This window comes from Blennius ocellaris (genome assembly GCF_963422515.1).
Source record: "Blennius ocellaris genome assembly, chromosome: 7".
In the NCBI taxonomy this organism is placed as follows: Eukaryota; Metazoa; Chordata; class Actinopteri; order Blenniiformes; family Blenniidae; genus Blennius; species Blennius ocellaris.
The window spans coordinates 28719801-28746669 of record NC_137656.1 but is presented as its reverse complement, the minus strand read 5'-3'; the positions used below and the strand labels follow the sequence as shown (position 1 = coordinate 28746669).

The 26869-nt window shown below is 48.2% G+C and overlaps 2 protein-coding genes across 2 annotated transcripts in view; one reads left to right on the top strand and one right to left on the bottom strand.

Annotated features, from left to right (window-relative positions):
• Positions 1-346: 346 nt before the first annotated feature.
• On the bottom strand, positions 347-8624 carry rnf214 (ring finger protein 214). The gene is made up of 6 exons (XM_080499482.1): positions 8281-8624; positions 7074-7303; positions 6837-6970; positions 2106-2334; positions 1827-2036; positions 347-1675 (listed from the first exon to the last, which is right to left on the bottom strand). Exons 1-6 carry the CDS (start codon positions 8426-8428, stop codon positions 1055-1057), a joined length of 1572 nt encoding a protein of 523 aa, XP_080355608.1. The 5' UTR covers positions 8429-8624; the 3' UTR covers positions 347-1054.
• A 9572-nt stretch (positions 8625-18196) lies between these two features.
• The window catches only part of snx2 (sorting nexin 2), a gene marked incomplete at its 5' end in the record, with an annotated part of 67701 nt that continues 59028 nt past the window's right edge, over positions 18197-26869 (top strand). The window contains one exon of the mRNA XM_080499607.1: positions 18197-18295. Within this exon, the coding sequence (XP_080355733.1) occupies positions 18197-18295 (99 nt within the window). The remainder of the gene's footprint in view (positions 18296-26869) is intronic.

Sequence of the window (26869 nt, the reverse complement as noted above, 5' to 3'; positions counted from 1 at the left end):
TTAAAAAGAAAATCAAGACCCTGGGTTTTCCTTCTAGGTTTTCCTTCTAGAGACCCACGTCTCTCCACGTCTCAATAGAAGCTGTTGGGCAAACTCCTTTTAGTTGCTGGGATGTGTACACGACACTACTGGGTCAAAACGCTCCCACCCAGTGTGACCAGCTGGTACAGGGACATCTTTGATGAAAGGCTACAAGCTGCGGTAAAGATCAAATGTGACAGTTAGGAAATCTTTCCCAAATTGTACACCTGCAGGCTTGACAAATCTATTGAGGGGCAGACATTGTTCACAATGGAATAAAACCTCTCCCTGCAACTCTCAAACTTGGAAACGGAGTTAAATGACCTCTTGATGACCTCTTGCTCTTTATTGGCGTTCTGGTGAACAGCACTATTTATACACACAGAAAATACAATCAAAATTGGGACTCGAGTCCAAGTTTCCTCTGTTAAATGCTGCACACTGTGTCAAACTGTCCAGCAGGAAGCCTCTTCTAAAGACCAGGCACCAGAAACTAAACTGTCCACGACATGGATTCCTGGAACCATGTCCTGTGTCTGACCAGACCCAGAGAAACGATTGGTCGTGGTGAGCAGTACAAGGACGTGTCTTAGCTCCAGTCCAGCATTGTGGCGGGAGCATCATGGCCTGGGGAGCACTTCATTCAGGGAACAGAAGCCCATTGAAGGAATGGATTTCTGTTGGACTTTCATTTTTAGCCTGAATAGAAAAAACTGATTCTGGTCAATTCTATATAAATAAAAGTGATTTTGCTTGGTTTTTACTTTTGACATATTTCAGCTCTTTGAGGGAGAGTGGAGTTGGAGACGCTTCACACCCTGCCAGAGGAAAACCTCTTCTTGATGCTAGTACGTTGCCAACAACTGATCGCCGAGGCTCCAACTGGTTGATGAATTTATTTGAGGGAGCTGAAGAGGCAGAGAGGAGAATCAGGAGGAACAAATCAGACGTGTCATCTTGGGTCATAGCTGATGGGAGTTGACATGGCACTTTGCTTGTTGTTGAGGTGTCCGGGGGGGGGGGGGGGGTCCCCTCACTTGCCCGGGCAGAAGGGGCAGGAGTTGTTCCTGCTGGACTGCAGCCACACCTGGATGCAGTCTCTGTGGATGGTGTGAGAGCAGCTCAGGGGGTGGCGGCTCTCTGGGTCCACGTGGTTCTGGCACATCAGGCACAGTTTTCTGGAAGTGGGGGGTCTTTGGATGGGGCCTGGGGGGGCGGGCCGGCTGATGGGCCCCGGGGCCGACCTCTCACCCTGCGCCAGCTTGAAGCCCACCTGCTCGATGACCTCCTCCATGGACATGCCGGCCAGCGTCCCACGGGAGCTCTTCACCTGCTGCAGCAGCGAAGTCAGCTGAGCCCTGGTGCATTGTGGGAACCTCATCCCCAGCTTCTCCAGCACCTTGTCCAGTTTCCCAGCAGGGGCGGTGGCAGAGGAGGGGGACACGCTCCTCGCCGGGGCGCCGAAGTGAGGGGGGGGCTGAAATGGAGGGGGGTGGTGGGGGACGCGGAACTGGGGGTGGGGGGGGGGGCTCGGCGAGTAGAAGTGGGTGGGTCTCTGAGAAAGGAAGAGCTGGTTGATGGGGGGTTGGTGAGGTGGGGGGATGAACGGTGGGGGGAGCACCCTCTGCATCACCTGCTTGAACTTCAGGTCCACCTGCAAGGCGACAAGCAGGGCAAAGTGTTCACAAGCAAATCATCTGTAGAGACCCGCCTTCCACCGTCTCCATCCAAACAGAGGAAACAGCCCTCCTGGAACATGCACCGAACTCCTCAGAGTAAAGGTGGAGACTAAAGGAGAGCGTTACCATGGGAACCTGAGGCAGGGTGGGCACGCTGATGCGGGGGAGGGTCTCCAGGTCTCGGCCCTGCTGCAGCTGCTGCAGGACATCTTGGAAGCGGCTCTGCAGCTCCGCCTGGTTCCTGCGCACCACACTCTCCTTCTTCTCCCAGCCCATCCTCTCTTGAGGGAACTGCTGAGGAAACTCCACCTGCAGGGTGTTCAGGTACTGGCTCACCTGCACCAGAGGGGACGTGGAGGTCAGTACTGCTGGGGATGGGGGGGGGGGGGGGCGCTCTGTGCTTACCTCTCTGAGCCAGACGTTGATGCGCGACATGGCCATCTCTTGCTGTTTCTCTACAGCCGAGATCTCATCCCGCTGCGCCTGTTGCTGCACCTCCTTCACCTCCTTCCTCAAGCGCTCCATCTCCTGCTGCAGCTCCTCCAGCTCCTCCCTCCAGTGCTGCTGCTCCTCCCTCTGCTCCTCGGCCAGCGCCCTCAGCTTCTGCTCCATCTCCTGCAGCTCTTTGGACAACCTGGGGAGGGAACAGCCGCTCAGAGACCGGCAGTGAGAAATCCTCATTTCACTACTCGCTGCAGGCAGGGATGAAATGGGGAAAAGTCCCCAGTCTTTAAACTCTGGCTGGGGGATATGGCCTCTATCTGGATATTCTTTGGCCAAATCACCAAATACGGTGTACATCTCCATATTTTGCCTGAAAAAATTATTCCAACGCATCGACCACACTAAAATGGTATAAATTTGTTGAGCTGCTACATTTTGTGGCAAGTCTACTGCTGCATATTTGACTCAAAATGTTCCTTCTTGAACCCAAACTACTGTCTCAGCTTCGACAATCCAAACAGTAGCTTTCTCTGGGAAAAAACAAGGAATACCTGCCGGTACACACAACCGGTTCCAATAAGAATTGATGGAAAAAACAATATATCGCCCGCTGCACCAGTCAATTTATAGGGAAGAGATATTTTAGGTAAACTAAATGCCAAGATCATGTGCTCACCTGGTTGAGTATTTTGAAGTGCCAGATGAAGACAAGACGGGAATAAGCCCCATGAGGACCTCGAGGATCCACGATAAGCACCCCAGCAGAGAGGCCCAGTGTACCTCACCCAAATCAGTTTTACCAAGAATGGGAAACATGGAAACTCATGATAACTCATTATGAGCATGCTGGGGAACCTACACTACCATTGCACTGCACATAGATGTATGACAAGAGTCAAAGCCATGAGACTATGAAGACTGTTGGGATGGAACAATGAACTATGACAGCCATTCAGTAGGACGACATCATACTAGGACCTCAAGGCGCAGCAGCAACAGTGAAACTCCCAGAAAAAGTGAAAGATGGCTCCAAGTGCCCGACTCCACACCACATTCACACTACTAAAAGCAAAAGGATATGAATCATGATTTAGGTCCCGTGATGAGGGAAGCGTAAGAAACTCAGGAATGGATCCCCACAGATTGTCAATTTATCAGCATCTCAGCAGATGGACGGTTTGTAAAGATTCACCGCAAACAGATGAGGTTATAGCTGAAAAGGCAATACTGCCCATAGAAATGAAGAGACAGAGGATACCAACACAAGAACGTGAAGCATTGCTGGAACAAGTACCACCACACTTATCAAGTTCGCCACACCATTGCAGCTTCAGGTAAAGCCTGGGAGATCACAGCCCTACCAAAGACAATATCCGCTCAAGAAAGATGCGACTGAAGAAAACATTAACAGGGTCATTAGAAGTAGGAGTATTAGCTAAAACTAAAAGTGCTTGCAATGTGCCAATTTGTCCTATAAAGAAACCACATTCAGATGACTATAGGCTGGAGCATGATCCAACATCAATTAATAGCATAATCAAGGAGGAAACACCAATCAAATATTCCTGCAGAAACAAAATGGTATACTGCAATAGATTTGTGTTCAGCATTCTTTAGGGTGCCTGTTCACTCAGATTGACAATATCTATTTGCATTCACATACCAAGGTGAACAATACAGGTACCGCGCAATCCACAAAGCTCTGCACATTCACCATCTATAGTCAATCAAGTTTTGGCAGAAGATCTTTGTCGTTTAGACATACCGTCAACCAGCCATCAGGCTGCGGATGATGTTTTGATATGCTCAGAAAGTAAGGAACATTCTGAAAAAGATTCAATCACAGTTCTGAAGTCTTTAGCAGCAGGAGGACACCAAGTCAGCAAAACCAAATTACAGTTCTGCCAGAGGACCATAGACTACCTGGACAGACAGTTTAGTGGAGACAAAAGACAAATCGCCCCATCCCAATTGGAGGCGATGATGGGAGGCCCAAAAACCACAAACAGTGGGTCACATGCTATCCTTTCTGGGGATGACGGACTACAGCATAAGACCGGCGGGACAAATGGACCATTCTGCTCAATGAGAATGGACATTAGAAGCTGAGGCTGCATCTCCTGAAGAGAGATATGCAGAGTGCCCCTGCCTTAGCCAACCCAAGCTATAGTAAACATTCCATTTCTTTGTTGGCTGAAAGACAGGAGTATGCTTGTGCAGTGTTGATGCAGGATTGTCGAATGGGAAAGCACCCAATAGCTTATTACAGCACCAAGCTGTGTGTGGAGGAGGACCTGCCACCATGCTATCAAGGTTTCACTGCAGCCACCTTGGTATAGCAAAAAGCAGTAGTGATAACAATGGGACACCTGTTGATGTTATACACATCACATCAGCGCCATGCTATGCTGACAAGTTCACGATTGGTAATCACCCAAGCATGATGAACAGGCTATGAAGTATTACTACTGGGGTCAGAACTGACTGAAATACAACACTGCACAACAAGAAACCCAGCCACAAAGATTGTAATACCCACATAGGGGAGGCCTCATGATTGCCTTAGTGAAACCCAGAGATTCACGCAGGTGCGTTGGTGCGAATTTGGCACTGACAGCGCTCATAGAAGAACCAGGAACCAGACTGCAACGGTGGTTTGGTCCAGGAACCAGGAACCAGACTGTAACGGTGGTTTGGTCCAGGAACCAGGAACCAGACTATAACAGTGGTTTGGTCCAGGAACCAGACTGTAACGGTGGTTTGGTCCAGGAACCAGGAACCAGACTGTAACGGTGGTTTGGTCCAGGAACCAGGCTATAACAGTGGTTTGGACCAGGAACCAGACTGTAACAGTGGTTTGGTCCAGGAACCAGACTGTAACGGTGGTTTGGTCCAGGAACCAGACTGTAACGGTGGTTTGGTCCAGGAACCAGACTGTAACGGTGGTTTGGTCCAGGAACCAGACTGTAACAGTGGTTTGGACCAGGAACCAGACTGTAACAGTGGTTTGGTCCAGGAACCAGACTGTAACAGTGGTTTGGACCAGGAACCAGACTGTAACGGTGGTTTGGACCAGGAACCAGACTGTAACAGTGGTTTGGTCCAGGAACCAGACTGTAACAGTGGTTTGGACCAGGAACCAGACTGTAACGGTGGTTTGGACCAGGAACCAGACTGTAACAGTGGTTTGGTCCAGGAACCAGACTGTAACAGTGGTTTGGACCAGGAACCAGACTGTAACAGTGGTTTGGTCCAGGAACCAGACTGTAACAGTGGTTTGGACCAGGAACCAGACTGTAACGGTGGTTTGGTCCAGGAACCAGACTGTAACAGTGGTTTGGACCAGGAACCAGACTGTAACAGTGGTTTGGTCCAGGAACCAGACTGTAACAGTGGTTTGGACCAGGAACCAGACTGTAACAGTGGTTTGGTCCAGGAACCAGACTGTAACAGTGGTTTGGTCCGGGAACCAGACTGTAACAGTGGTTTGGACCAGGAACCAGACTGTAACAGTGGTTTGGTCCGGGTCGCTCCATCTTGTCTGTCCTGAACCTCAGATTCAGACCAAAGAGACAGAAAACATCGACTCGTCGCTCTATTGGTGTTTTTTCACGTCCGTCTTGTTTCAGTCCGGAGCCCCTAGTGGCCAGAGAGAAGAAAATAACTAAACGTGTGAATGAGCTCGGGCTTACATTTCACCATGTGGGCATTACATAGTGAATTTCTGCTCCTTTCACTGTATTGCTGGACGTGTCAATCAAATGCCTCAACATCAGGAATGGAGGTGTAGAATGAAAGAACGCAGCTCTCCTGCCGTTTATTATGGAAACCTACGTAAACACACACTGTTCTCTTACACATGAATCCATTAAAAGTAGTATGGAGTTTTTTTAGCTGCCGATGAACCAAAAGTATTGGCTTCATTATAATGAAGTGAAGTTAGTTACGATGATGTTAAGTGAAAAAAAAAAAACGACAATGGAAAACTGTATCCATCTCACGCAGCTGACAGTGGAGGAGCTCTGCACCTGGAGAGCCACGCCTCCGCAGATTAAATTATCTCGTATTATTAACTTCAGGGAACGACTTATTATCGCGATCCCAGGCATTGTTTTTTTCTCTATAACCACTCAGGCTTGGTGTTCACTGTAGATTTCAGAAAGCCGGTTCAGTGTCTCTTCCACCTTGGAGGTAGCTGATAACTCCGCCCCCACCTGATGATGTGTTTGCTCTGCTCTGGCTCAAAGGCTGTGGTGACACATCTGCTGGTCCACAGCTGGTTCTGGTGCAACTACTACCACCAAACCACAGAGTGGTCACAGCGCAGTACGACAACACTCACCAAATCTAGTGTTTTGGGTGCTCAGCTGTCTTGTGTTCAACAATTCTCGGCAACGTACATGAACCGCTCACCAAGTCACGCAGCGATCGCGTGATTTGACGGTGTTTTGCAAGATTCAAAATGGCCGCACCCTTGTTCAAGGCATGAAGTCGTTGCTGGTTCAAAATGTACGGAAAATTACGTTTTCGTCCTGAAACTTTGCACGAGTCCAACGGAGTAGCCATCGGAAATGTGGAGTAGTCCGCGTGCGTGTGTGTGTGTGTGTGTGTGTGTGTGTGTGTGTGTGTGTGTGTGTGTGTGTGTGTGTGTGTGTGTGTGTGTGTGTGTGTGTGTGTGTGTGTGTGTGTTACCGGTTGCGGTCCTCTTCTGCTCGGCTCTTCTCGGAGCTCATCTCCTGTTTCTTGGCTAAGAAGTTCTTCCTGGCAGCCTTCGAGTTGTTGAGCTGCAGTTTAACTCGCAGAGACTCCAGTTTGTCCAGAAGAGCCTGAAACAGCAGCAGTGTGTCAGAGCGAGCGTGTGTGTGTGTGTGTGTGTGTGTGTGTGTGTGTGTGTGTGTGTGTGTGTGTGTGTGTGTGTGTGTGTCAGACCTGGTGTTGGTGGATGGCGTCTTCCTTCTTCTTCTGCAGCTGCTGTCGGAGCTTCTCGTGCTCCACCTCCTCCTCGTCCTGTCCCTTGGCGAGCCGTTCGTATTCCTCCGTCAGGCTGGAGCCGTGATCAAAGATGGCCGCCACGGCGCTCTCCCAGCCGGCGTCTGTGCTGATGGCAAGCTCTGCGGTCCGGTTGTCCGTCTGCACGGCCTGGACGTTCTGGATCAGGTCTGAGAGCGATTGAAGAAGCAGCGGTCCACAGTGGAGCCACTCAGGAGTTTAACAAGGTAATGACCACTTCTCTGGTCACGAAGTCCTTGACAGACTGACTGAAGGACTACTTACTAAGAAGCAACACCTTCACAGTTTGCGTACAGTTTGGTGTGGAGTTGACCATGCCACTGCCACTTTATTAAACCTGGGTTTTAAACGTCAAAAACCACACGAAGCTGCCATTTCCATATTCCCCAACATTTTCATTGACTTCTTGTCAATTTTAACCAAGACTTCCAAAGTTCTTGACTGGACTCTTGATTTGGTGATCCACAACACGGATGCACGTCGGGGGAGAGGTCAGCCGTGGCCTCTAGATTTTGTACAATTGCCGCAGTTGGCATGGTAACAGATTTGTAATCAAATTTCCCGACGACTCCAACAGTCAGTTAACGTTGAGACCCTGAACATTCCCACGGCCCTGTTGTTGAGTCTGTAGCCTGGTGTGATGATGCTTTTCTTCAACATACAGAAAACTAAACTTTTTTAAAGGACTGAAACTGAGATGAGACATAAAGGATATTATATATAATATACACTGCTCATGGTTGAAGACATTCATATCCACACAGCTATGATGGGGATAACAGTCTAAAACATGTTAATGAAAGGAAGAAGCAAAGTGATCTATGTTCAAACCCAACTTCTGCTGCTGTCTTATATTAATTGGATGTAAAGTTAAACACAAAAGTACTTGGATGAAGGGCTATCATGCCAGTTAATATGACAAAGTTAATATCCTCAGATTGTGATACTTTAAAAGGAAAACCGTGACATATTTCATAGTTTCCAGCTCAGCCTGCCGTCTCAGGATGAGAGAATGTCCTGAGTTCCAGCCTGCAGCTCAGTGAGCTGCTGCCTTCAGGAACCAACTTCTTCAAACATCTAACTTCTGCTCACCTGGCGTTTCAGCGTTACAATCACACATCTTTACCTTCTACGGTCATCTTGGCCAGCTCCAGCTCCAGGTCCAGGTCCAGGTCGTCCTCGTCCCATGTGGACTGTTGCTGGTCTTCTGAATCCGACCTGGACTGTCGGTGGTCTTCTGAGGCCATGTTAGCTGCCTCCATGTTAGCCTCCATGCTAACGGGCTGCAAAGTGAAACGATGAGCCTCAAAACGGAGTTTTTCTTTTTTTTTTAAACCGACAGAAAGGCTGCGGGCGGCCGCACGCCGAGCGGGAGAACGGAGACAGTTTAGTGACTTTAAAGCTTCTAAAAGTCTCTTTAAAAAGAGCTTTTGAGGTAAATTTGACTGCTGTCAAAGTTGAATTCACACTTTCCGCCAGGAAGTCTAGGTGCAGCGTGGAATGCAGTCCGTGCTGCAACGCCGCATTTATGCAAAGGTTCCGACCAAAGATCGTCTCTGACAGGGTTTTCAATTATTCTCTGCCGAGGGACAACATCAGACCAGCACGTCGAACCAGGGCGGAACAGTCGCATGCTTTTTTTGCACTATGTCAGTAAAAGTAGTTTAATTGCAGATGTTTTCGCTGATGTTACCATTATTACTAGTATTATTGTTGTTGTTATCATCATTATTATTATGAGTAGTAGTAGTCAGGGTGGTTGTTGTAATAATAATGTAAGCCTGGGATTTTCAAAACTTACACTCACATAAAAAAAGCACCCTCGAAAACAATTAAGTGTAAAACCAAAAAAGGAAGAGCAAAACCAAATATCTAATTATTTACACACTGAGAGAGACAGGACTCCAGAGAAAGATGGACAGTTTTTCACTTTTTGAATACCACGATTGTTTTAATGCTGCATTTGTTTCTGTTCTCTCATTTCATCCATTTATTGTTATTATTTGTGGTTTGTTGTATTCAAAGTATGAAAACTGCAATATAAATGAACTCATTAGTACCATTGTTGTAATTTTTGTTATGATACACCAGTTCGATTGTCAAAGAAACAAAAATGAATGAATTCACTCACCAGTCAGTGAGAAAACTGTCAGCAATGGGATGAAGAAACCCTTCTGATGCAGCGGTGCTGCCAGCTGTAATCCTGTACACACCGTGCATACATTTCCTTTGAAGGACAAGCTCTCCGTTACGTGACGTGACGTGACGTGACGTGACGTGACGTGACGTGACGTGACGTGACGTGACGTGACGTGACGTGACGTGACGTGACGTGACGTGACGTGACGTGATGTGCATCAGAAAGTCTGCTTCTGGATTCTGTTTCTTTAAGTCAGTGATCAGAGTTGAAGAACACTCCTTGCCTAAATCCTCCAGTCTTCTTGTTGCAGTATTATCTGACAGCGGCACTTGCTTGAAGGTGCATTCACACATCAGCGCAATGAGTTGCCAATACCATTTTCCATCATTCCTGCCACATTCCTGATATTTTTTATGCGACGTAATGCATCTGAATATAGTTCTTAAATGGGCGTGACATTCCTGATATTCGTGGAACAGTTTTACGGCTACCAATAAATCTTCCAAGAACATCAAGAATCACCTGTGTTTCTGAAATGTGCAACTGACCGTGTGGATTAGTTGTGATACGTGTTCAGCCCCGCCTTAATGTACCCATAGGACCCGGGGCTTGAACAGAATTGTAGGCCCCCCCCTCAGCGCAAACCCTAACCCTAAATCGCATAAAAAACCCAACCCTGCAACTCCTACATGTGTCAAAAATAAATGTTAAATGACATCTTGCAATGTGTATCAAAATCTCAATCTTTAATAAAAAAAAAAAACAACAACTACAACTCAACTAAAACAGACTGTCTCTTGCAAACAACAGAAAACATGCTTCAAAAATATGGCAGAAATAATAAATATGAGCAAAGCTATGCATCTTAAAAGGGTCTTTTTCTTGACTTTCTGGTTGAGAAGTCTTTAATTATGTCCGTAAAGTCCAAGTCACGAAGTATGTCATTTTCAAGTGACATCAGTGAAAGATGGCTAAGTCTCTCTTGGTGCATCCCTGACCTCAGGTGAGATTTGACCAATGAAAGCTTAGAAAAGCTCTAGCAGCTCCTCCTCGCCGGATTGAGAGCCAACAATCTCCTCTCCGCTCTCGCTGTCAGCTGCGCGGCCTGCGTGTCAGGGTCACTGGCTGCAGCGGCTGCGGTGCCAGTTCGCCGAGGCTTGTGGAGGTGCCTGCGTCCGCGGCGCTGGTTCCACCTCTGGTTTTTGATTTTAAAAAGCCCGTTAGCTTCGGCATATGGCTCATAAGTTCTTTATCACGACGCTCCTTCTCCTTTTGCGTCTTTCTTTTCTGTGCACCGCTCTCACACTTTTTCTTCCGCGACATTTCTGTCTCTCGCTGAGTCGCCATCAAGAAGTGTTATAAGTGAATAGATGCGTTACGTACATAAGTTACGTCTTTCTATGCGCTTGGATTGGTTAGAATTTGTCACAGCATCAATGTGATGCTATGACAAATTCTAGCTAATTGGTCAGTTGACGCCGCAGTATGTGATTGACAGGTAAAACAAACAAATTACAATATAATATGGAATTCGATTCTATCTGATTTGGCCCTCTGGGCCAGGTAGGGCGGGCCTACTCCAGGTACACACGTAGGAGCGCATCACTATCATCCGGTTCGTCATGCAGCAAAGTGAAGTGATTGACATGAAAATCGACAAATCATCTTTTCTTTTTCCTTTTTTCCTTAATTCTGATAGGCCCTTGACAATAGTAGGCCCCTGGGCTCTAGCCCCTGCTAGCCCGTTGGATAAGGCGGGCCTGTACGTGTTGATGTGTTATACAGTGCGACAGGAGTCACTCCCTTCAGCATCCTCCTTTCTGATCAACTCCATGGAATTTTCCTGATGGCTGAGCAATCTGGAGTGTGTGAACTGTTCAGCAGCTGATGGTAGAATAACTGGGGTGTGTGGAGTTATATTTTTAAACCCAGTTGCGGACCTGACTTGTTTTACGCCCTGGGCGAATACCTGCACCTCCACCAGACAAACCTGAGACGGTGGGTACGTCCGAAAAGTCCATCCTTTCTCCTTATCGATCAACTTTCACTAAACCCCGTGGATGACATCACGGGGTTAAGCAAAGATGTTAAGAGGCTTCCTAAAGGAGTTAAGGAAAGGTGTTAAGAGGCTTCTTAAAGGACTTAAGGAAAGGAGATAGGAGGCTTCCTAAAGGAGTTAAGGAAAGGAGTTAGGAGGCTTCTTAAAGGAGTTAAGGAAAGGTGTTAAGAGGCTTCTTAAAGGAGTTAAGGAAAGGAGTTAAGAGGCTTCTTAAAGGAGTTAAGGAAAGGTGTTAAGAGGCTTCTTAAAGGAGTTAAGGAAAGGAGTTAGGAGGCTTCCTAAAGGAGTTAAGGAAAGGTGTTAAGAGGCTTCTTAAAGGAGTTAAGGAAAGGAGTTAGGAGGCTTCCTGAAGGAGTTAAGGAAAGGTGTTAAGAGGCTTCTTAAAGGAGTTAAAGAAAGGAGTTAGGAGGCTTCCTAAAGGAGTCAAGGAAAGGTGTTAGGAGGCTTCCTAAAGGAGTTAAGGAAAGGTGTTAAGAGGCTTCTTAAAGGAGTTAAGGAAAGGAGATAGGAGGCTTCCTAAAGGAGTTAAGGAAAGGAGTTAGGAGGCTTCTTAAAGGAGTTAAGGAAAGGTGTTAAGAGGCTTCTTAAAGGAGTTAAGGAAAGGAGTTAGGAGGCTTCCTAAAGGAGTTAAGGAAAGGTGTTAAGAGGCTTCTTAAAGGAGTTAAGGAAAGGAGTTAGGAGGCTTCCTAAAGGAGTTAAGGAAAGGTGTTAAGAGGCTTCTTAAAGGAGTTAAAGAAAGGAGTTAGGAGGCTTCCTAAAGGAGTCAAGGAAAGGTGTTAGGAGGCTTCCTAAAGGAGTTAAGGAAAGGTGTTAAGAGGCTTCTTAAAGGAGTTAAGGAAAGGAGATAGGAGGCTTCCTAAAGGAGTTAAGGAAAGGAGTTAGGAGGCTTCTTAAAGGAGTTAAGGAAAGGTGTTAAGAGGCTTCTTAAAGGAGTTAAGGAAAGGAGTTAGGAGGCTTCCTAAAGGAGTTAAGGAAAGGTGTTAAGAGGCTTCTTAAAGGAGTTAAGGAAAGGAGTTAGGAGGCTTCCTAAAGGAGTTAAGGAAAGGTGTTAAGAGGCTTCTTAAAGGAGTTAAAGAAAGGAGTTAGGAGGCTTCCTAAAGGAGTCAAGGAAAGGTGTTAGGAGGCTTCCTAAAGGAGTTAAGGAAAGGTGTTAGGAGGCTTCCTAAAGGAGTTAGTGAAAGGTGAAAACCTTGGTTAGCAGTCGGACCTTCACTGAGTGACATCATAATAAAGCGACGGCGGCCCAAGATGGTGACGTCTGCACTGATGGGTAAAAGAACTACAAGTTTGCGAAAATGGACCGCAAAAAGCGCATTTGGGTTTTAAATTATTAAAAATTGTTCAATGCAGATTATTGCTTTGGTAACTTAAATGATCTGCGTCCTTTTTCCGCCATCGTGATTTTCTATAAACGCATGGATGAGCAGGTCCCTATAAGTCAGGGGTGTCAAACTCATTTGAGCTCAGGAGCCACATGGAGGAAAATGTATTCCCAAGCGGGCCGGACCAGTAAAATCATGGTATATAACTTAAAAACAACATGTTCAAATGGCTTTCTTTGTTTTAATACTGTCCAAAATAGTACAAACACATCATCACTATAAATCATAAAACACTGTTAACAAAATTCTGAGGACAAAGAACACACAATGCCTCAGTGGTTCACAGAACCAGAACAGGATCACAGATCACAGAACTACATCAGGGGGTCATTTCTCAGGCAGCAAGTAGATAAAAATAATAAAATCCTGTTGCATCCAACAAGTGCAAGAACCAGTCACAAATCAAGAATAGGATAAATATACAAATAAAACAAAATAAATGAAATTAAAAACAATAGCACATCAACAGAAATACATATAAAGACAAAGCTGGAGCCTGAGGACAGTGTGTCCAAAATAGTGCAAACAACAATACTATTGATCATAAATCCCTTCAAGTTTTTTGAAAATTCTGACGACAAAGAACACAAACACAGTGATTCTCAGAAGTGTGTCATAGATCACAGAACTATATGAAGGTGTCTCATGCAGCACTTTGAGTGGGGTTGCATTGATTATTTGACTCCCGATACCTGCTTCTTTTAGCTTTTAGCATCAATATCAGGCGTCACATTCTGAGTGACGGCCAACTTCAGGATGTGATTCAAGTGGCTGTGCGTGAGTCTGGAGCGCAGCTTTGTTTTATTAATGCTCATTACAGAGGAAACCTGCTCACAAAGATACGTGGTTCCAAACATGGACCACAGCTTTGTCAAGTTGGGGAACCTGGCCAGAGTCCACTCCGACCTGGTCCAGGGCGCCGACGCTGAAAATATCAGCTGTCATTGTATCTGACATTGGTACCATCTCCACAGACTCTTCGGTGACGATCAACGTATCGTCTACTCTGCGGATGAAAATGGCCAGTTGTGCAACATCTGTAATGTCCTGCTTTCATTGATTGCAACTGAAAAGGCAATAAAGGCGTTTACTTTGTTCTTTAACTGGCTGTCCAAATCCACGGAAAGATGGGAAATCCTGTCTGCAATGGTGTTTCTTGTCAGGCTGATACCTGCAAAATCTGTGTCTTTTCAGGGCTCAAGACCTCCGCTGCCTTCACCATGCACGTTTTAATGAATTCACCCTCACTAAATGGTTTTGAAGCAACTGCCATTTCGTTAGCAATGATGTAGCTAGCTTCCACCGCAGCGTCACTGACGTCTCGGCTGTGAGTAAAAACAGACTGCTGTTTCTTCAGACCGGACAACAGTTCATCCACCTTCTCTTTTCTCCGCTGTCCTGGGAATGTGTCATATTTGTCAGCATGAAGACTCACGTAGTGGCGACGAAGGTTGTATTCTTTCAGCACTGCAACATGTGAACACACACAACATACTGCTTTCCCTTCACTTCTGTGAAGAAATAGGAGGATGACCATTTTTCTTGGAACTCTGCACTCTGTGTCCACTTTTCTCTTTTCTGACAGTGACATATTGGGAGAAGGAGGCTGACGAAGCTTATAATGCTAAAAGTAGAAGCCGTAATAATTAGGGCGGGCCAAACACAAAGTAGCTCATCCTGATTGGCTGCGCTTGCTTGACCTTGCTTGCTTGCTCTGCCCCGGAATAAACCGGGGGTGTTTCCTTAACACAATTGCTAGTGCGCCACCCAGTGGACGCAATTAGAACAGCAGTTTATTGAAAAATTGCAGCTCATTTTTATACTTCATATAATAAACATCTCGCGGGCCGGATCAAACCCGCTTGCGGGCCGGATCTGGCCCGCGGGCCGTACGTTTGACACCCCTGCAATAAGTGTTGTCACCGCAAGGAATTGTGGGGCAGCATGAGCTGGTCTCCTTTGCGAAAGGATGCATCAGTGCTATTGTTAGAATGTTTTTATATATAGTTACCATATTCATGCTTAATCTCAGTCTTATTTCTTCGGCCTTTATTTAGCAGCGTCACTCAGGCGCTGTTGTTTAACTTTGACTAATCATATGTTCTGAGTCTTGGTAGAAACACTCTGAGCAATATGATAAAACAGGAACATTGCGTCTTCCCCGTGGCCACCACCTCGGTGGTGATCCACGCGTAGAGGACGCCCTGAGATTGTGCTTACTCTTGATAACTGTCAAGCGCAACAACTTGTCTATTTCTCTGATGCATATCCTGTAAACCCTCCCATTTGTTATTCGGAATAAAAAGCACAGGAGAACGGCAGAAGCTCAGAGGGTCAGGAACGGTGACTAGAGCACTTCCTGTCCGTTCTCCTCATGAGTAAAAGAAACTTACCCTTGTTGTCTTCTTCTTTCTTGCAGATTTAATAAATGTCTATAGCCTAAACCTGACAGCTATCCTATGCTAAAGGAGGCTGTAAAGCAGGGATGGGGAACCTCCGGCCCGCGGGACTGTTTGGCCTGTGAGGCAATCCACAAAAAAATTGATTGATTGAAAAAAATGATCATGCAACTTCAAATGCGTTTCAGGGCTGGTGTCTGTCTTTCCGAGCCCAGCATGAAGCATGGCTGCGAGAAAAAAGAAAAATTGATGCGGAGTGTTGCTTCTTCCAAGAAAACGTATGAGCCTGGTATAGCGCCACCTGGTGGACCAGTGGTTAATGTGCCATACGCTCCACGAGCCTGGTATAGCGCCACCTGGTGGACCAGTTGTTAATGTGCCATACGCTCCACGAGCCTGGTATAGCGCCACCTGGTGGACCAGTGGTTAATGTGCCATACGCTCCACGAGCCTGGTATAGCGCCACCTGGTGGACCAGTTATTAATGTGTCATACGCTCCACGAGCCTGGTATAGCGCCACCTGGTGGACCAGTCGTTAATGTGCCATACGCTCCACGAGCCTGGTATAGCGCCACCTGGTGGACCAGTCGTTAATGTGCCATACGCTCCACGAGCCTGGTATAGCGCCACCTGGTGGACCAGTTGTTAATGTGCCATACGCTCCACGAGCCTGGTATAGCGCCACCTGGTGGACCAGTTGTTAATGTGCCATACGCTCCATGAGCCTGGTATAGCGCCACCTGGTGGACCAGTTGTTAATGTGCCATACGCTCCACGAGCCTGGTATAGCGCCACCTGGTGGACCAGTTGTTAACCAATGAGCTCAGGGCAGAGTGCAGGAGCCTGTCAGCCTGAGCTCAGGGCAGCAGAACCCAGACTTTACAGCTTGGAATCCTTCAGATGACAGAAGTGTAGCAAAAGTCATAAAACAGCCAATTGTGAAACTGCAGACTTGTAACTGGTGAGTCTGTATTTTCAGTACTGGTAGACTTTTCACATTCACCTTCACACTGACAAACTCTTCTACACACTGACACTCTAACTTCAGACAGACAGACTGAGGTACAGACTGACAGACTGAGGTACAGACAGACTGAAATACAGACAGACTGACTGAGGTACAGACTGACTGACTGAGGTACAGACAGACAGACTGAAGTACAGAGAGACTGACTGAGGTACAGACAGACTGACTGAGGTACAGACTGACTGACTGAGATACAGACTGACTGACTGAGGTACAGACAGACAGACTGAAGTACAGACAGACAGACTGAAGTACAGAGAGACTGACTGAGGTACAGACAGACTGACTGAGGTAGAGACAGACTGACTGAGGTACAGACAGACAGACTGAAGTACAGAGAGACAGACTGACTGAAATACAGACAGACAGACAGACTGAAGTACAGACAGACTGACTGAAGTACAGAGAGACAGACTGAAGTACAGACAGACAGACTGAGGTACAGACAGACAGACTGAAGTACAGAGAGACAGACTGAAGTACAGATAGACTGACTGAGGTACAGACAGACAACTCTCAATAGCATCTAACTTCAGACAGACAGATTGGGCTACAGATAGACATACTGAAGTACAGACAGACAGATTGAGGTACAGACAGACATATTGAGGTAGAGACAGACATATTGAGGTACAGACAGACAGATTGAGGTACAGACAGACATACTGAAGTACAGACAGACAGATTGAGGTACAGACAGACAGATTGAGGTTGAGGTAGAGACAGACAGATGGAGGTAGAGACAGACATACTGAAGTACAGACATACAGATTGAGGTACAGACAGACATACTGAAGTACAGACAGACAGATTGAGGTACAGACAGACATACTGAAGTACAGACAGACAGATTGAGGTAGAGACAGACAGATGGAGGTAGAGACAGACAGATGGAGGTAGAGACAGACAGATTGAGGTACAGACAGACATACTGAAGTACAGACAGACAGATTGAGGTAGAGACAGACAGATGGAGGTACAGACAGACAGATTGAGGTACAGACAGACAGATTGAGGTAGAGACAGACAGATGGAGGTACAGACAGACAGATGGAGGTAGAGACAGACAGATGGAGGTACAGACAGACAGATTGAGGTACAGACAGACATACTGAAGTACAGACATACAGATTGAGGTACAGACAGACAGATTGAGGTACAGACAGACATACTGAAGTACAGACAGACAGATTGAGGTAGAGACAGACAGACTGAGGTACAGACAGACTGATTGAGGTAGAGACAGACAGATGAAGGTAGAGACAGACAGATTGAGGTAGAGACAGACAGATGAGGTACAGACAGACAGATGGAGGTAGAGACAGACAGATGGAGGTACAGACAGACAACTCTCCATATGCATAGAAAAATAGCTTTGCTACAATAATACCCCCATAGTTCCCCGTCTCCAAAATGTGTGTGCACAAGTTTCAAAGTTTGCGTACCTGTACGCATGTTCTCTCGCAAAGTTTATTTTTTTAAATCACACATTTTGCGTGGGAAGAGCACATGCATGTTTCAGGAGTTTTGTGAGTGGCCAGCTTTATAAAGGAGGCCCCTGTTCCTGCAGTGCTGGGTACCTAATGGAGGGCTGTGGTACGGTTCTTTCACTAACGTCTCTCACACACTCGAACGGTTGGGGTTGTTTACAGTCTCTATGTTGACATTTACAGTCTGGTTGTTGAGTGTCTTGTTGTGGTTGTACACAGTCTTGTTGTCATTTATAGTGTGTTAGTGAAGGGTTCCGAGGAGGCGCTGCGGAGTGAGACCTCCTGTCGTCTCGCTCCTCTTTGCTCCCGCCAGGCTTCAGGGAGTCACATGACGGAGCTGGAAAAACCTCTGACCACTCACTCCTCCTCCTCCTCCTCCTCCTGCTGCTGCTGCTGCTCCTCCTCCTCCCCCCCCCCCCCTCTCACCGTCAGTCGGCTGTGAGCTCGTGGTGTGTCGGTGTGTGTTTGCACGAGTGTGTGTGTATGTGTGTGTCCCCGTTAGCCGTTAGCCTCGATCGCACTCAGGAAAACAAACCAGGCGAACATGGCGGACACAGCCAGGGACCCTCCACCAGAGACCCCCGACCTCCAGGAGCTGCAGGATGGGGAAGACCTGTTCCCGGAGCCGTCGAGCACACAGGAGGTGAGGAGGATGAGGACGAGGAGGAGGACGGGGGCGAGAGGAGCAGGGAGGCGTTCAGGGCGTGATGCTGACAGCACGTCCACCCGCAGCGGCTTTTAGTGTGTGTGTGTGTGTGTGTGTGTGTGTGTGTGTGTGTGTGTGTGTGTGTGTGTGTGTGTGTGTGTGTGTGTGTGTGTGTGTGTGTGTGTGTGTGTGTGTGTGTGTGTAGAGCCTGTGCCGAGGAACATAAGCTAGTAGTGACACGACAGTCTCGGTGTGTACACACATATACACACACACACACACACACACACACACACACACACACACACACACACACTCGAAGCCATGGCCTTCTCAGCTTCAGTTACACGGAGAACAAACGGTCCCGTCAGGTGTCGCACAGGTGAGGGCGGTGCGTTCAGTAAACCTCGGAATAAACTACTCAATCAGGTGACTGTCACGCTGGTGGGAGTGGTGCGTTCAGGGAACCTCAGAACAAACGCCTCCATCACGTGACTGTCACAGGTGAGTGGTGTGTTGTAGGAACCTCAGAACAAACGCCTCCATCAGGTGACTGTCACACAGGTGGGAGTGGTGCGTTCATGGAACCTGGGAACAAATGCCTCCATCAGGTGACTGTCACACAGGTGGGAGTGGTGTGTTCAGGGAACCTGGGAACAAACGCCTCCATCACGTGACTGTCACAGGTGAGTGGTGTGTTGTATGAACCTCAGAACAAACGCCTCCATCAGGTGACTGTCACACAGGTGGGAGTGGTGCGTTCAGGGAACCTGGGAACAAACGCCTCCATCAGGTGACTGTCACACAGGTGGGAGTGGTGCATTCAGGGAACCTGGGAACAAACGTTCACACTGTATCCAGGTGTGACTGTGCTTAGATACCTGGAGGAAAGCGTGCGCTGGTTACAACACTACATCTCAGACAGGGTTTGTTTACTAATCACAGTCTGGGAAAGTGAACACAACTTAATACAGTAACATGAAACACAAGTTATAGTAAACATAGATAATGGGACAACCACAGATATACAGGAACACAGTGTTTACACTATGTGCAACTGCAGATGTTGTAAATAGTCTCTTCAGTTTGTATGCAGCACGTCTAACCTCCCACTGGAACACCAGCAGAGTGAGGGACGACTGGAGGGAAGAAGAACCCTGCAGAACCAGACCCTGGAGACTTCCTGTAGAACCAGACTCAGAGGAGACTTCCTGCAGAACCAGACTCAGAGAAGGAGACTTCCTGCAGAACCAGACTCAGAGGAGGAGACTTCCTGTGGAACCAGACTCAGAGGAGACTTCCTGTAGAACCAGACTCAGAGGAGACTTCCTGCAGAACCAGACTCAGAGAAGGAGACTTCCTGTAGAACCAGACTCAGAGGAGGATACTTCCTGTAGAACCAGACTCAGAGGAGACTTCCTGCAGAACCAGACTCAGAGAAGGAGACTTCCTGCAGAACCAGACTCAGAGAAGGAGTCTTCCTGTAGAACCAGACTCAGAGGAGACTTCCTGTAGAACCAGACTCAGAGGAGACTTCCTGTAGAACCAGACTCAGAGGAGACTTCCTGCAGAACCAGACTCAGAGAAGGAGACTTCCTGTAGAACCAGACTCAGAGGAGGATACTTCCTGTAGAACCAGACTCAGAGGAGACTTCCTGCAGAACCAGACTCAGAGAAGGAGACTTCCTGCAGAACCAGACTCAGAGAAGGAGTCTTCCTGTAGAACCAGACTCAGAGGAGACTTCCTGTAGAACCAGACTCAGAGAAGGAGACTTCCTGTAGAACCAGACTCAGAGGAGGAGACTTCCTGTAGAACCAGACTCAGAGGAGACTTCCTGTAGAACCAGACTCAGAGGAGACTTCCTGTAGAACCAGACTCAGAGGAGGAGACTTCCTGTAGAACCAGACTCAGAGGAGACTTCCTGTAGAACCAGACTCAGAGGAGGAGACGTCCTGTAGAACCAGACTCAGAGGAGGAGACTTCCTGTAGAACCAGACTCAGAGGAGGAGACTTCCTGTAGAACCAGACTCAGAGGAGACTTCCTGTAGAACCAGACTCAGAGGAGACTTCCTGTAGAACCAGACTCAGAGAAGGAGACTTCCTGTAGAACCAGACTCAGAGGAGACTTCCTGTAGAACCAGACTCAGAGGAGACTTCCTGTAGAACCAGACTCCGAGGAGGAGACTTCCTGTAGAACCAGACTCCGAGGAGGAGACTTCCTGTAGAACCAGACTCAGAGGAGACTTCCTGTAGAACCAGACTCAGAGGAGACTTCCTGTAGAACCAGACTCAGAGAAGGAGACTTCCTGTAGAACCAGACTCAGAGGAGACTTCCTGTAGAACCAGACTCAGAGGAGACTTCCTGTAGAACCAGACTCAGAGAAGGAGACTTCCTGTAGAACCAGACTCAGAGGAGACTTCCTGTAGAACCAGACTCAGAGGAGACTTCCTGTAGAACCAGACTCAGAGGAGGAGACTTCCTGTAGAACCAGACTCAGAGGAGGAGACTTCCTGTAGAACCAGACTCAGAGGAGACTTCCTGTAGAACCAGACTCAGAGGAGGAGACTTCCTGTAGAACCAGACTCCGAGGAGGAGACTTCCTGTAGAACCAGACTCAGAGGAGACTTCCTGTAGAACCAGACTCAGAGGAGGAGACTTCCTGTAGAACCAGACTCAGAGGAGACTTCCTGTAGAACCAGACTCAAAGGAGGCTTCCTGTAGAACCAGACTCAGAGGAGACTTCCTGTAGAACCAGACTCAAGGAGACTTCCTGTAGAACCAGACTCAGAGGAGGAGACTTCCTGCAGAACCAGACTCAGAGGAGACTTCCTGTAGAACCAGACTCAGAGGAGACTTCCTGTAGAACCAGACTCAGAGGAGGAGACTTCCTGTAGAACCAGACTCAGAGGAGACTTCCTGTAGAACCAGACTCGGAGAAGGAGACTTCCTGTAGAACCAGACTCAGAGGAGACTTCCTGTAGAACCAGACTCAGAGGAGGAGACTTCCTGTAGAACCAGACTCAGAGGAGGAGACTTCCTGTAGAACCAGACTCAGAGGAGGAGACTTCCTGTAGAACCAGACTCAGAGGAGACTTCCTGTAGAACCAGACTCAGAGGAGACTTCCTGTAGAACCAGACTCAGAGAAGGAGACTTCCTGTAGAACCAGACTCAGAGGAGACTTCCTGTAGAACCAGACTCAGAGGAGGAGACTTCCTGTAGAACCAGACTCAGAGGAGACTTCCTGTAGAACCAGACTCCGAGGAGGAGACTTCCTGTAGAACCAGACTCCGAGGAGGAGACTTCCTGTAGAACCAGACTCAGAGGAGACTTCCTGTAGAACCAGACTCAGAGGAGACTTCCTGTAGAACCAGACTCAGAGAAGGAGACTTCCTGTAGAACCAGACTCAGAGAAGGAGACTTCCTGTAGAACCAGACTCAGAGGAGACTTCCTGTAGAACCAGACTCAGAGGAGACTTCCTGTAGAACCAGACTCAGAGGAGGAGACTTCCTGTAGAACCAGACTCAGAGGAGACTTCCTGTAGAACCAGACTCAGAGGAGACTTCCTGTAGAACCAGACTCAGAGGAGGAGACTTCCTGTAGAACCAGACTCAGAGGAGACTTCCTGTAGAACCAGACTCAGAGGAGGAGACTTCCTGTAGAACCAGACTCCGAGGAGGAGACTTCCTGTAGAACCAGACTCCGAGGAGGAGACTTCCTGTAGGACCAGACTCAGAGGAGGAGACTTCCTGTAGAACCAGACTCAGAGGAGACTTCCTGTAGAACCAGACTCAGAGGAGGAGACTTTCTGTAGAACCAGACTCAGAGAAGGAGACTTCCTGTAGAACCAGACTCAGAGGAGACTTCCTGTAGAACCAGACTCAGAGGAGGAGACTTCCTGTACAACCAGACTCAGAGGAGGAGACTTCCTGTAGAACCAGACTCAGAGGAGACTTCCTGTAGAACCAGACTCCGAGGAGGAGACTTCCTGTAGAACCAGACTCCGAGGAGGAGACTTCCTGTAGAACCAGACTCAGAGGAGGAGACTTCCTGTAGAACCAGACTCAGAGGAGGAGACTTCCTGTAGAACCAGACTCAAGGAGACTTCCTGCAGAACCAGACTCAGAGGAGACTTCCTGTAGAACCAGACTCAGAGGAGGAGACTTCCTGCAGAACCAGACTCAAGGAGGAGACTTCCTGTAGAACCAGACTCAAGGAGGAGACTTCTTGTAGAACCAGACTCAGAGGAGACTTCCTGTAGAACCAGACTCAAGGAGACTTCCTGCAGAACCAGACTCAGAGGAGACTTCCTGTAGAACCAGACTCAGAGGAGGAGACTTCCTGTAGAACCAGACTCAGAGGAGGAGACTTCCTGCAGAACCAGACTCAAGGAGGAGACTTCCTGTAGAACCAGACTCAAGGAGGAGACTTCTTGTAGAACCAGACTCAAGGAGACTTCCTGTAGAACCAGACTCAGAGGAGACTTCCTGTAGAACCAGACTCAGAGGAGACTTCCTGTAGAACCAGACTCAGAGGAGGAGACTTCCTGTAGAACCAGACTCAGAGGAGGAGACTTCCTGTAGAACCAGACTCAGAGGAGACTTCCTGTAGAACCAGACTCAGAGGAGACTTCCTGTAGAACCAGACTCAGAGGAGGAGACTTCCTGCAGAACCAGACTCAAGGAGGAGACTTCCTGTAGAACCAGACTCAAGGAGGAGACTTCTTGTAGAACCAGACTCAGAGGAGACTTCCTGTAGAACCAGACTCAAGGAGACTTCCTGCAGAACCAGACTCAGAGGAGACTTCCTGTAGAACCAGACTCAGAGGAGGAAACTTCCTGTAGAACCAGACTCAGAGGAGACTTCCTGTAGAACCAGACTCAAGGAGACTTCCTGTAGAACCAGACTCAAGGAGACTTCCTGTAGAACCAGACTCAGAGGAGACTTCCTGTAGAACCAGACTCAAGGAGACTTCCTGTAGAACCAGACTCAAGGAGACTTCCTGTAGAACCAGACTCAGAGGAGGAGACTTCCTGCAGAACCAGACTCAGAGGAGGAGACTTCCTGCAGAACCAGACTCAGAGGAGACTTCCTGTAGAACCAGACTCAGAGGAGGAGACTTCCTGCAGAACCAGACTCAGAGGAGGAGACTTCCTGTAGAACCAGACTCAGAGGAGACTTCCTGTAGAACCAGACTCAGAGGAGGAGACTTCCTGTAGAACCAGACTCAGAGGAGACTTCCTGTAGAACCAGACTCAGAGGAGGAGACTTCCTGTAGAACCAGACTCCGAGGAGGAGACTTCCTGTAGAACCAGACTCCGAGGAGGAGACTTCCTGTAGGACCAGACTCAGAGGAGGAGACTTCCTGTAGAACCAGACTCAGAGGAGACTTCCTGTAGAACCAGACTCAGAGGAGGAGACTTCCTGTAGAACCAGACTCAGAGGAGGAGACTTCCTGTAGAACCAGACTCAGAGGAGGAGACTTCCTGTAGAACCAGACTCAGAGGAGACTTCCTGTAGAACCAGACTCAAAGGAGGCTTCCTGTAGAACCAGACTCAGAGGAGACTTCCTGTAGAACCAGACTCAAGGAGACTTACTGTAGAACCAGACTCAGAGGAGGAGACTTCCTGCAGAACCAGACTCAGAGGAGACTTCCTGTAGAACCAGACTCAGAGGAGGAGACTTCCTGTAGAACCAGACTCAGAGGAGACTTCCTGTAGAACCAGACTCAGAGGAGACTTCCTGTAGAACCAGACTCAGAGAAGGAGACTTCCTGTAGAACCAGACTCAGAGGAGACTTCCTGTAGAACCAGACTCAGAGGAGGAGACTTCCTGTAGAACCAGACTCAGAGGAGGAGACTTCCTGTAGAACCAGACTCAGAGGAGACTTCCTGTAGAACCAGACTCCGAGGAGGAGACTTCCTGTAGAACCAGACTCCGAGGAGGAGACTTCCTGTAGAACCAGACTCAGAGGAGACTTCCTGTAGAACCAGACTCAGAGGAGGAGACTTCCTGTAGAACCAGACTCAGAGGAGGAGACTTCCTGTAGAACCAGACTCAAGGAGACTTCCTGCAGAACCAGACTCAGAGGAGACTTCCTGTAGAACCAGACTCAGAGGAGGAGACTTCCTGCAGAACCAGACTCAAGGAGGAGACTTCCTGTAGAACCAGACTCAAGGAGGAGACTTCTTGTAGAACCAGACTCAGAGGAGACTTCCTGTAGAACCAGACTCAAGGAGACTTCCTGCAGAACCAGACTCAGAGGAGACTTCCTGTAGAACCAGACTCAGAGGAGGAGACTTCCTGTAGAACCAGACTCAGAGGAGGAGACTTCCTGCAGAACCAGACTCAAGGAGGAGACTTCCTGTAGAACCAGACTCAAGGAGGAGACTTCTTGTAGAACCAGACTCAAGGAGACTTCCTGTAGAACCAGACTCAGAGGAGACTTCCTGTAGAACCAGACTCAAGGAGGAGACTTCCTGTAGAACCAGACTCCGAGGAGGAGACTTCCTGTAGAACCAGACTCAGAGGAGACTTCCTGTAGAACCAGACTCAGAGGAGACTTCCTGTAGAACCAGACTCAGAGGAGGAGACTTCCTGTAGAACCAGACTCAGAGGAGACTTCCTGTAGAACCAGACTCAAGGAGACTTCCTGTAGAACCAGACTCAGAGGAGACTTCCTGTAGAACCAGACTCAAGGAGACTTCCTGTAGAACCAGACTCAGAGGAGACTTCCTGTAGAACCAGACTCAAGGAGACTTCCTGTAGAACCAGACTCAGAGGAGACTTCCTGTAGAACCAGACTCAAGGAGGCTTCCTGTAGAACCAGACTCAGAGGAGGAGACTTCCTGTAGAACCAGACTCAGAGGAGGAGACTTCCTGCAGAACCAGACTCAGAGGAGGAGACTTCCTGTAGAACCAGACTCAGAGGAGACTTCCTGTAGAACCAGACTCAGAGGAGGAGACTTCCTGTAGAACCAGACTCAAGGAGACTTCCTGCAGAACCAGACTCAGAGGAGACTTCCTGTAGAACCAGACTCAGAGGAGGAGACTTCCTGCAGAACCAGACTCAAGGAGGAGACTTCCTGTAGAACCAGACTCAAGGAGGAGACTTCTTGTAGAACCAGACTCAGAGGAGACTTCCTGTAGAACCAGACTCAAGGAGACTTCCTGCAGAACCAGACTCAGAGGAGACTTCCTGTAGAACCAGACTCAAGGAGACTTCCTGTAGAACCAGACTCAGAGGAGACTTCCTGTAGAACCAGACTCAAGGAGACTTCCTGTAGAACCAGACTCAGAGGAGACTTCCTGTAGAACCAGACTCAGAGGAGACTTCCTGTAGAACCAGACTCAAGGAGACTTCCTGTAGAACCAGACTCAGAGGAGGAGACTTCCTGTAGAACCAGACTCAAGGAGACTTCCTGTAGAACCAGACTCAAGGAGACTTCCTGTAGAACCAGACTCAGAGGAGGAGACTTCCTGTAGAACCAGACTCAAGGAGACTTCCTGTAGAACCAGACTCAGAGGAGACTTCCTGTAGAACCAGACTCAGAGGAGGAAACTTCCTGTAGAACCAGACTCAATGAGACTTCCTGTAGAACCAGACTCAAGGAGACTTCCTGTAGAACCAGACTCAAGGAGACTTCCTGTAGAACCAGACTCAGAGGAGACTTCCTGTAGAACCAGACTCAAGGAGACTTCCTGTAGAACCAGACTCAAGGAGACTTCCTGTAGAACCAGACTCAGAGGAGGAGACTTCCTGCAGAACCAGACTCAGAGGAGGAGACTTCCTGCAGAACCAGACTCAGAGGAGACTTCCTGTAGAACCAGACTCAGAGGAGGAGACTTCCTGCAGAACCAGACTCAGAGGAGGAGACTTCCTGTAGAACCAGACTCAGAGGAGACTTCCTGTAGAACCAGACTCAGAGGAGGAGACTTCCTGCAGAACCAGACTCAGAGGAGACTTCCTGTAGAACCAGACTCAGAGGAGGAGACTTCCTGTAGAACCAGACTCAGAGGAGACTTCCTGTAGAACCAGACTCAGAGGAGGAGACTTCCTGTAGAACCAGACTCCGAGGAGGAGACTTCCTGTAGAACCAGACTCCGAGGAGGAGACTTCCTGTAGGACCAGACTCAGAGGAGGAGACTTCCTGTAGAACCAGACTCAGAGGAGACTTCCTGTAGAACCAGACTCAGAGGAGGAGACTTCCTGTAGAACCAGACTCAGAGGAGGAGACTTCCTGTAGAACCAGACTCAGAGGAGACTTCCTGTAGAACCAGACTCCGAGGAGGAGACTTCCTGTAGAACCAGACTCCGAGGAGGAGACTTCCTGTAGAACCAGACTCAGAGGAGACTTCCTGTAGAACCAGACTCAGAGGAGGAGACTTCCTGTAGAACCAGACTCAGAGGAGGAGACTTCCTGTAGAACCAGACTCAAGGAGACTTCCTGCAGAACCAGACTCAGAGGAGACTTCCTGTAGAACCAGACTCAGAGGAGGAGACTTCCTGCAGAACCAGACTCAAGGAGGAGACTTCCTGTAGAACAAGACTCAAGGAGGAGACTTCCTG

Coding starts and splice junctions, on each gene's coding strand:
- rnf214 (XM_080499482.1), bottom strand. CDS start 8,428: ATGGAGGCTAACATGGAGGCAGCTAACATGGCCTCAGAAGACCACCGA. Junction 6,971..7,073: donor ACGCCATCCACCAACACCAG/GTCTGACACACA, acceptor CTGCTGTTTCAG/GCTCTTCTGGACAAACTGGA. Junction 1,676..1,826: donor CCCTGCCTCAGGTTCCCATG/GTAACGCTCTCC, acceptor GTCGCCTTGCAG/GTGGACCTGAAGTTCAAGCA.